This window comes from Trachymyrmex cornetzi, unplaced genomic scaffold (genome assembly GCF_001594075.2).
Source record: "Trachymyrmex cornetzi isolate Tcor2-1 unplaced genomic scaffold, Tcor1.1 scaffold223, whole genome shotgun sequence".
NCBI classification, from domain to species: domain Eukaryota; kingdom Metazoa; phylum Arthropoda; class Insecta; order Hymenoptera; family Formicidae; genus Trachymyrmex; species Trachymyrmex cornetzi.
In genome coordinates, this window is record NW_017296881.1 from 3,771,256 (window position 1) to 3,781,972 (window position 10,717).

Consider the following 10,717-nt stretch of genomic DNA (forward strand, 5'->3'; position numbering starts at 1 on the left):
AAGAATTCCGCAAGTAGGCGAATTTTTGGATTTTCAATACTGTTTTTACTTTGTATAAGTCTTAATTCGATTTTCCTGGCTGGTTGTGCTTCGGTATCTATATACGCTGCAAATAAAATTGTTTGTGTTAGAAATAATGCCGAGGTATTTTTTTCGTATTGTAAAAATATTATTCACCTTTAGAATATTCATACGTATTAAGCAGCACGTCATACAGAGAATTAATAGTTTTTTCTATGGTGGCTTTCATGTCATTTTGTAAGTATACATGGGCAAGAAATAACGCGGCAAAAAGGTCTCCTGAACCCGTGAAAGTTGCTGGTATTTTAGGAATATCTACCTTTATTAATGTATTATCTGAAATAAAGAAAGATAATGCAAATCTATAATCAATTCAAAGTTCGTTTTATCTTGTAGTGCATAATCAACCTTTCGCCGCGCTCACTACTGCCGTCAGTTTCTCACTAAGATCAGTTGACGATATAGCTACAGTTTTTGGTCCATTAAGATGTAATTTTTTAATAGCATTCTGCAATTCACTCATATTAGTGATTTTTTCATCTGTAAGTAATCTGAAAAAATAAATAAAAGCAATACATAAGTGATCATCAAGAGAATATACATTAATTTTTAAAAGTTATTAGAAATTTATGCAATTGCAATAATGATCAATCATCAATGTATATAAATGAAAATTAATATCACTTTGTATGTTAAATATCACACATACTCTAATTCGAACTGATTTGGAGTTACTACATCCGCTAATGGTATTATCTCCTCTTTGTAAATTTCTTTCAGTGCTTCTGGGACATACATCTTGCCATTGTCACCCATAACAGGATCACAAACTAATATGGAAAACGTATAATAAATATAATTCATGAACAAAATTTGGTCACATAAAAATTACTGTTAAAAGATAAGATGTACCATATGTAAGATTTGGATTTTTAGATTTCAAAGTTGTGACTAGTAATGCCACTCTTTTCAAGAAGGAGGCAGAACCGATATATCCAGTTAATAAATGTGTATAAGTGTCTAGGTCATTTTGCTCTAAACCATCAACTAGGTCCTCTAAAGCAGTAACTACATTAGAATTATACTATAAATATATCTCATTGCTAAATGAGCATATTTACGTCATTTATTTCTTATCAAGTTTTTACCTAAATCTTTATCATTGAGTACTTGGCCCTTAAATGCTTTGTAACCAGTATGATTGGACAACTGTACAGAGTTTATCGCATCGACCTCAAAGCCTAATAACTAATAGAAACAAATTTATCTCTTAATATCAATACAAAAATTTTAAACTTAATACATATTATTAATATATAAATTATAAACTTATTATATAAATTATGTATTCAATATGTTAGTATTGTTTTAATTCACTCGTGTTTCATCAACTGTATGTGTGTATATAAAATTATTTGTTAAATTGCTACTTATTCTAAAAATTTAAAAACTAGTCTAGACAGTCGAATAGATTAGCGGAAACAAATTGAGCATCAGCAAGAATTATATTTAAATCGGAAAGAATCACAAAAAGATACCAAATTTATTTCTAAATTAATATATAAATGCTAATATAATAATAAGATCTGTCATCGTTATTGCATCTAGAACTTTTTATCTCTGATAAAAGCATTTTATCTCTTTAAATATTCGTATCTTATCTGTAATGTTTTACGTGCCTTTACGACCATCCATGCAAAAAAAAAAAATAATGAGATATCGGATCGTTATGGGATTCGCGAATTTGCAACTGACAATTCATAGATTGGAGGAAAAGGATCGTCGTCGATGGGAATTTGATGAAAAGACAGTCATAAAATTCCTCCATAGGATTCACCTGTAACGGAAAAGTAGCGCTCTTATTGCCGACGTAGCCTGACACTACATGACTCTGGATCGAAAGAATACGAGGCGTCTTCGTGGAATGCATAGTTGATCAGCTGATTCGCGCTTCTGATACACTTGCCGCAATTCACGTTCGTAACAATCGGCACCTGCTATTGCGCTATCTCCTTCTTTCGATTGACCTTGGTTTCCGCACCGAGATTGACGTAGCCAATTGTAATTAGTCGTAATTCACAAATACACGAATTAAATACAGCAAGAACTTCGAAAAATTGATGATGAAACTCCTGGGCCGAGCGTTCGAAGCAAAAACACGTCCTCTCCTGCCGAGTAATTCAAAATGACTGTTACAGAGTACTTTGAACTTTGGAGTCTAGGCTGTTCTATAATCTGTACTGTACACACTAATAGCGTTTTCGGCCCGACCGGGTTTGCACCAACCTGGGTTGGATTAATGGCGTTTTGCAACTTCAAGTTAATACTAATGTAGTGTTTACTGAACACAGTACAGTGTAATTTGACGACAAGTGAGCCCTTTGACATTCTTAAATCTGTTTTTAAAAAATTATGTTACATTATACATTTGGTACTTAAAATAAAATAAAAAAATATATTATGTATATCTTTTGTATAATTATATCAATAAAATATATTATTAGATCTATAAAAATAATTTACAAAAGTAACAGAGTAAAATGATGCGATAATGATGTGTAATACACATAAATAATAATGTAAAATATTTACTTCTTTATTATTTAAGCATCTTAATTATTATATAATATAATCAGATACTAGAAAGAGGAAGATAAAAATTACAAAAAGTTCAACTGTAAAAAAAAACAATTGATTATATAGATATTTTCTTATATATTTTATTTATATCTTTCTCTTACTCGATCATTTTGTCTTAAAAAAAAGTGTTATATTATTATTAAACTTAATTTCGTTATTATTGAAATTATTGAAAAATATTTATATTGATAAGTAATATAATTATACATTTAATGGAACAATATAATAAATACTGATAAATAAAATAGCGTACAATACTACTATAATAATTTGTTCCATTTTGCAAATATAAAAATATTATAATGGAAATAAACTTCATAAAAATTTTTAATTGTTAAGTTTCTTCGCAAAAAAATAATATCTAAATAAAGAAATATAATAAAGAAAAAGAATTTATAGAATATCTGAATGATATATTTTTTAGATCTTATTTATTCTTCTTAATTTATATTCATTAATTTTTCCTTAAATTAATTTTCCTTAAATATTAGTATACGCTCTCGAATTGTTTTGTAAAATCATACATGATCTTATTATTATTCATTGATTTAGATTAATACTTTTTTAAATTTTTGAAATGAACTCAAGGAGTCGAGAGATTCCACTAAAAGACGATAGTGCGTCTGATGCAATTTTAACTCGCAACTGCGCCTCTAAACTTCTCTGCATCTATGACCGGGTGCATGGTGATCCCCTAACCTAAATATGAATACCTGGCGCACCTGAGATTATTCACGATAATTGTTTATTTTCGTGGTAACGCTACTTATTCCTGTGACCGTTTGTAACGTAAGTCATACAGAGCAATTGTGCCGTCGTCGTTTCGTGCGAGTGTCATGATTGTCATAAATCGACGAGCCTGAACCATCATCGCAGATGTCCTCGATCGTGATAATTACATAAATAACCATTTTACAGATTAATGACAATGCTGCAGTTCAGCGCGATGCTGTACACTGCGACTGCTAGGATCGCACCTCGCTCATCCTGGCGTTTCACTGGCTTTGTGGCCTGCAACTCCAGTACGGCAGTCACCGGCGAGATATCCGCCACACCTGTGAATGTAAAGTACAATTAACAGCGATCCAATAATTTTTTCTCTTTGATAAGCTCAATATGATAATAATCTTTATGTTTCACTCACGATTTTTTTTGGAAAGAAAGACTATGTGTGGCTTTTTATTCAGGAAGACAACAATGCTAATTTTTCAAAAATAGAAGCCGTTGTACAGAAAGAAGAGGAACAGCAACCTAAGGATACGAGTTTCCAGACAACATTTCATATGACAGAAGAAAGAAACGGTAGGAAGAAACGATTGAATGACAGCAACACAGTATTTTTCAAGCAATTTCAAGCTGCCAAGTCTGTAAATGATTTGTTGGACTTGGCAGTATTACCAAACCTGTCTACAAGTAATGCTCTGAAGCTGATATCGAGCATAACTAATCAGATAAACAGTGGGAAATCGCAGACATTAGACATTGAGACTGATGAACGATTTATTCACCTCAGCAAGATAGTTAAGAATGATGAGAGTGATGAGGTGAAAATTTATAAAAAATCAAATAATTTGTCTAAATACTCTCAATTATCCACACCTGCAATGATTGAAGTGAGTATGATATTTGTACACACACAATTTTAACATATATAAAAGTTGATATATTTTTATACGAGAATCTATGCCTGCAATATTGTCAGTTATCTACATCTGCAATAATTGCAGTAGATACGATGTATATTGAATATATGTATTCACATATTTTTATATGATGAAGGTGATAACATCGTTGAGAGAACAAAGAGACAGAAATACTCCACTATTAAAGATGTTGTCGTACAATATTGTCAAATACAATATAGCATTAAATTTGAACCAATGTGCGACTTTGTTGTATAGCATGGCTATACTTAATTTTCCAGACAAGGTATGTATATCATATTTATATGGATATATATATATGAAACAAGGATTTATTCTATTTGTGAAATATAACATACATAATAGGTCTTGTTAGAAAAAATCGCATCTGACTTACTGGAGTGTGTACCAAAAAGCAAGAACGCTGCTTTAAACAAATCCATAATAACGTCACTAGGATTTCTGCGTTACAAAAATACAGATATACTTGATGCACTCTGTAATACCTTATTTTTGAACTCAATGGATTATAAATTTCTGGATTATTCATCAATACTACAAACGTTTGCGGCTCTACAGCATAAATCCCTGAAAGCAAACTCGTTTCTCGAGGTATATTGAGAGAATTTCATGTTTTCATTTTTATTTTAAATATTTGAAGTTTCTCTTCAAACGTAAGAAAATTTTATTTTCTTTGATACAAATATATTTTTTTGATTATTTTTGTGATTAGAAATTTACAGAATGTGTAAGCCCATTCCAAACGTCTTGGATTGAATGGCTGGATATTACTTGGGCCTTAGCAGTTTTAGGTGTAGTGGAACCACGACACGTAAAAATCCTGCTGGATCCTGTATTAGTAGAAAAAAACGGTTTGTATCTACTTAAATAATGTATCTAAGATTTATTTTGTATCTATATATATTTTATATTGTATCAATATTAATTTCTTATGACTTTTATAGCCTTTAATCAGTTAAATATATCAAAGATATTAAAATTATTAAATATCAACGCTGTGGCACAGTTTGTACTGAAGGATTATGAAGGTATACATTCGGATATGTTACATATTTTAGTATATTTTCAATAATTCATCAATACTTATATTGTTTTAAATTACAGGACCTTTTTTAAACAAAGATTCAGAATTTAATAATGTATCTATAGCTAGATCAAAGGAGAAACAAATGTACATAAATGCGTTATTGGAAACATTAACAGAAATGTTACCGTCTCCGTCTTATTTTAAAATAAATTTTGATACAAACATGGGCTTTTTATTAGGTAAGTTTTTTAAACCAAAAATTAATGCTAGTATAATTTCAAAATTGTAAATGTGTTAAGAAAAATATTATGTTAAATATTGCGTTTTATTTATTCATAAATAAACCATTAGTCTATTGATATCTAAATAAACTCGGCAAAATTATGTACTAATATTAATCCATTTTTTTAAATAAAAAATTTGAAGTAAGTAAATGCAATTTTGTTAAATAAAAGAGTACTATTTTTAGATGCTGAATATCGCATAAATAGTGAACACAGGTTTATAAAAGTGGAAGATTGGAATGAACAATCGAATAATGTACAAAGGTATGGCACGTATTATTAATAAAAAGAGCTATACTTTAATATTGTTTTAGTGAAAATTATTCTATAATTTAGTCAAAATTTTAAAATATTCTATTCATTTCCAAGTGATAAACAATTATAAAATTTTAATATTTAGATATAAATTAATAATAAATTAATAATGATCATGTATAACTTTCAGAATAGCAATAATGGTGCACGATTACCATGATTATTGCATAGGACAGAATGATCTCGTAGGATCGCAGTATTTATATACGCAATTATTAAAAGCCAGAGGATACGAAATCATAACAATTTCTTATGAAAATTTCAGTGTACAGGACAATGTAAAAAAACGAGTCAACTATTTGAAACAATGCATGAATCGTATAAAAGAAACGAAATCAGCAAAACAAATTAAATTGATATAGTCCAATATTGGCTTAGTTTAATAAAATCCAAATAAATATTTAAAAGAAATGTATAAAAATAGATGCTTTCATTATTCCTTATACGTTCTATAATTGGAAATTAATTAAATGTTATTGCTTGGTTACTAAATTATCTTATTTTATTACTGCATTATCATACCGCAAACTAGTGAAAAAAAGGATGAATAAAAACTGTTTCTTTAAATATCTACAATCTTTTTATCTCTTGATAGTAATTTTATTTACATCGAATATTTTATGTAACTATAATTATGAACTAGCTACTTTACTCTTTATGTCTCACTGCTGTTCCAACAAAGATCACTGTGGTGGCTGCCAAGGTTCAATCTTTGGTCTTGTGGTGCTATAAGGTACATAAGCTTGATTTGTGCCACTCATATTTTGTTGATGATCCATCATCCATTTATACTTTGGTCGAGATGGATCTTTGTGTGGTGGCAAATCTGTCTTGTAATGCAACCAACCAAACCATTCAGGTGGGACTTGTGAACCATCATAATTCAGTCCAACTCTATCTGCATATATCACCCATCTGTTACGACCTATAAAGAATATTAAATAAACATGATATTAACTGTATTTTACACTGTTATATACTTTAAAGATTATAAGATTAAGGATGCTTTCTAACAAGAGACAAATAACTATGTAACAATGAATCATATATCCTTGTTATTTATTAATGTTAAATAAAATGATTATTATCTCTTGCTGAAAAGCACCAACAGTATAACACAGTGAATTATTTCATCTTTGTTTAATATTAGCAAACAATATATATAACAATTTAACTAAGTTTAATGGATATAATGATTTACTAAGGATACAATCCATTTCAGGCATGATGTGCATAATGCATCATTTATTCCTGTTTAACATTTGGTGAATAACAAGGATAAACGATGCATCATGGGTATCATACATAAAACGGAACGCAGTCTAAGTTACATTGGTTTTCAATGTTCAGTTTAGATACTCATGCTCTATAAATTTCATTCTATCTTCCTTATGTGGTACGTAATGAGCGATAAAATGAAACTTATATTGCTTGAGCAGTCAAATTAAATGTAGTCAGTGTCATTCATGTCTTGCTGAAAAGTATCTTAATAAAAGTGACATGTCCGTATAGACATTTATATCCATATTGATCTGACATTTATACTTATACTATATTAATGTACTTAATAACTGACCTATAAAGTGCATATTATTCTCATAGTATCGATTGCCATACTTGTCTTCTCCGATCAAAGTACCACTCTTCAATTCATCCACTCTGAAATGAATTTATATTCACTACATTAATTGTAAGAATATTACGTTGGCATATTGCATTTATATTGCAAAATATTTTCTGCAGAAATGTTATAATACATTAGTAAAATTTGAACAAGCTGCAAGAGCTCAAAGTCAAATACAGAACGGAGTTACACAATACTAATCAAAATGGTAGTATTTTGAACATTCGCTGTATTATTAATATAACGTATAACTGCCTAATAACCTGAAATACGTTTTGAAGGAACCGATAATACCACCATGGTCGCGTACTGTACGAAATAATGTCACTAATTTATCCAACCCTACTAACTTTATCAAATTTGCCATATTTACTTCTGTGAGTAAAGCGTGAAGTTGGCTAAAGTCGATTCGGTAGGGTCGCCAACATTTAAAGTCACTCGATACGTCCTAGTTTAATTTATGGCATCTAGGAATTTACAAGAAAATAGTTTGGCGATCTTGATTGTTTTGAACACACCATACTTTAGTTTATAGGTTATTCTTGTTGCGAACATTTTCGTTCGAGATTGTATACTTCAAATTGTAATAAAAAGAAATATTAAAACATGATTTCACGATAGACAAATTTAATATACTCAATGTCGTTAGCATTTCCGTTGGGATAATTGTGTGATCGCTTTTATTGTTAGATTCAATAAAACAAATTTTTATTTTTTTTTTTTAGAAAAAATGAATAAATTAACAGTTATTGAAAAAAATATGCGAACACAGTTGCGATGTATAATTCGTATGAATACGACTAGTGCAAAACAAAAACAAACTCCGACCGAGTATTGTTTGCAGCTGGTTAGGTATTTGTCTTTGCTTTGTTAAATTGAAGCTGCACAAATATAAACAAAAATTGTACATTTATGTTTATGTAATAAATGTAATAATATTCTAATGTATAATATAATATTAGTATATACATTCGAGATATTGTAGTATTGCATTCACTTGACATATTTAAATAAATTTTTCAAAATTTCTAATTCCTGAGAAATGGATATACTTGGTTGTGTTTCTCTGGAATAAAACTAAGTAAATAAATTTTCTTGCAAGTACATTAAAGTAATTGTGCAAGTTTGTGTATAACAAAATCAGCAAAAGCTCCAACAAAATCTACTTAAAGTTGTATTTATCGATTGTTTTTCTAGGAAGAGCGATTATGAGAACTTTCTATGTACGCTATTACTTCCTCGTAGTATTAAATCGACGGCTTTTGCTGTACGTGCGTTTAATGTCGAAGTGGCACAAGTGGAGGATCAAGTGAGCGACAGTAGGATAGGTGCTATGCGATTACAGTTTTGGACAGATGCTCTGAACAGAATTTATAATGGTAATCCTCCGAAGAGTCCGGTGGCATTGGAATTACACAGGGTACATAAATATAGAACGCATTGTTCCAAGATACATTCGCATGACTGTTGCTGGAAATCAGAAATCTTTCGCACTTGCAGATCCTTCAGCAACACAAACTATCTAAACGTTATTTCAAGCGCTTAATTGACGCTCGCTTGAACAAGCTAAGTAGCTCAATATTCGTGGATTTGGAATCACTCGAAAGATATTGTGACTATACCACATCATCAATTTATTATTTACTGCTAGAGGCACAAGGTATAGCGAACGTCAATGCCGATCACGCAGCTAGCCACCTCGGCAAGGCACATGGTCTAGTCACCTTGATACGTTCCGTGCCATATAATGCCCGGAAACGAGTCATGATATTGCCACAGGATGTTCTGCTAAAACACAGCATCTCCTCTGAATCCATCTTTCAGGGACAATCAAGTGCTGGATTTAAAGACGCTATACTTGAAATTGCATCTTGCGCTAAGCAGCATCTGAAAGTGGTATAATAAATATCTCAGTAACATACGTGGGATTTAATTGACATCAGTCTGCATCTACGATTCGCAATTTTTATGTTTTTGCATTTAGATAAAGAGTTCGGAAAAATTTTCGATTTATACGACATTATTTCCTTTGTTTTAGGCGACATCGCTTAGAAAGACTGCGGGGAAGGATCTTAACGTGATATTTCTACCAACAGTTTGTGCGGAGAATTATTTAGAAGAATTAAAAAAAGTAGACTTCGACGTTTTTCACCCGACATTACAGAGAAGAAATGGCATCCTTCCATTACAATTACTGTGGAGAAAAATGTGGTCTTAGGGTGACTTTGACCAGACTCCAATTAACTTAATCAGAGACTGATTCAATTGGCAGTTTTGTTGTAAGATCTCTAGTTATGTATAATTCGTTGTCTCTAATTTAATCTTGCTTTTCATTAAACAACAAAAAGTTTATTCTATCCATATTAAAAATTATTATAGACAAACTTGTGTTTAGGATAACTTTGATCAAACGTCAATTAATTTATTAAATAGTTGTATGTACATACTATTTTATTTACGTAGATAGAATTAAGTTTTTGTTAATACATGAAAAAACGATTAAATTGGAAATAACGAATTATATAGTTAAAAATTTGTTTTAAGTAAGCTCCTGATTGAATCACTGATCAAGTTGATGGGAGTTTGTTTAAAGTCGCCCTTAATTATTAAAGTTTGAAATTAGTTAAAAATAACATTTAATATGATTTAGTCATTTATTATCCTAATTCCATTTAAATTAATTTAAAAAATTTCAGATCGCAGAGAATCAGGGTATCAATCATGAAATTTTATCCCTAGGATGGAAAGTGAAAAGTGAAAATTTTAACCATCGAAATTAATGGAGAAATTTTTCGGGAGGATCCCGTTTGCCTACAATCCTGATTGCACACACCACTCGTATCAGCTGGTGCCTAGTAATTTTTTACTGCTTTACCAATGAGAATATTTTATTTTTAAATTGGCCAATTAGCGACGCATGTGTGCAACATGCAATGTGTGCAATCGGAGCCTTCCCATTGCGTCCTGATTGGCTGATTTTTCGTTTTGTCCAAATTTTTTTAGCAGCAATCAATAATTGTACGATTTTGAAGGCTTTTACGTGTATCTGACGGTTTTTATCCGAAAAATATCCACAGGTTTTAATTTTACAAATATATATATATATATATATATATATATATATAAAAATATATATATATAT

At 30.3% G+C, this 10,717-nt stretch overlaps 4 protein-coding genes across 4 annotated transcripts; 2 read left to right on the top strand and 2 right to left on the bottom strand.

Annotated features, from left to right (window-relative positions):
* Positions 1–5: 5 nt before the first annotated feature.
* Positions 6–2,218, bottom strand: Pdxk (pyridoxal kinase; the record flags this gene model as incomplete). Its single annotated transcript, XM_018505970.1, has 7 exons — positions 1,859–2,218; positions 1,170–1,269; positions 934–1,077; positions 731–851; positions 430–572; positions 178–357; positions 6–106 (listed from the first exon to the last, which is right to left on the bottom strand). Coding segments are annotated over exons 1-7 (882 nt in total), but the record flags the coding sequence as incomplete, so codon positions are not given.
* Positions 2,219–3,332: 1,114 nt separating this feature from the next.
* Positions 3,333–6,339, top strand: LOC108760197 (protein TBRG4). The gene is made up of 10 exons (XM_018506001.1): positions 3,333–3,450; positions 3,580–3,724; positions 3,849–4,274; positions 4,441–4,590; positions 4,671–4,916; positions 5,038–5,176; positions 5,270–5,353; positions 5,430–5,591; positions 5,822–5,900; positions 6,082–6,339. The coding sequence occupies exons 2-10, from the start codon at positions 3,584–3,586 to the stop codon at positions 6,311–6,313; spliced, it is 1,659 nt and encodes a 552-aa protein (XP_018361503.1). The 5' UTR covers positions 3,333–3,450; positions 3,580–3,583; the 3' UTR covers positions 6,314–6,339.
* Positions 6,340–6,513: 174 nt separating this feature from the next.
* Positions 6,514–7,973, bottom strand: ND-B17.2 (NADH dehydrogenase (ubiquinone) B17.2 subunit). Its single transcript, XM_018506002.1, has 3 exons — positions 7,839–7,973; positions 7,528–7,610; positions 6,514–6,876 (listed from the first exon to the last, which is right to left on the bottom strand). The coding sequence occupies exons 1-3, from the start codon at positions 7,940–7,942 to the stop codon at positions 6,635–6,637; spliced, it is 429 nt and encodes a 142-aa protein (XP_018361504.1). The 5' UTR covers positions 7,943–7,973; the 3' UTR covers positions 6,514–6,634.
* Positions 7,974–8,133: 160 nt separating this feature from the next.
* sicily (NADH dehydrogenase (ubiquinone) complex I, assembly factor 6 homolog sicily) lies at positions 8,134–9,981 on the top strand. The gene is made up of 4 exons (XM_018506075.1): positions 8,134–8,427; positions 8,773–8,995; positions 9,076–9,471; positions 9,614–9,981. Exons 1-4 carry the CDS (start codon positions 8,306–8,308, stop codon positions 9,791–9,793), a joined length of 921 nt encoding a protein of 306 aa, XP_018361577.1. The 5' UTR covers positions 8,134–8,305; the 3' UTR covers positions 9,794–9,981.
* Positions 9,982–10,717: the final 736 nt, after the last annotated feature.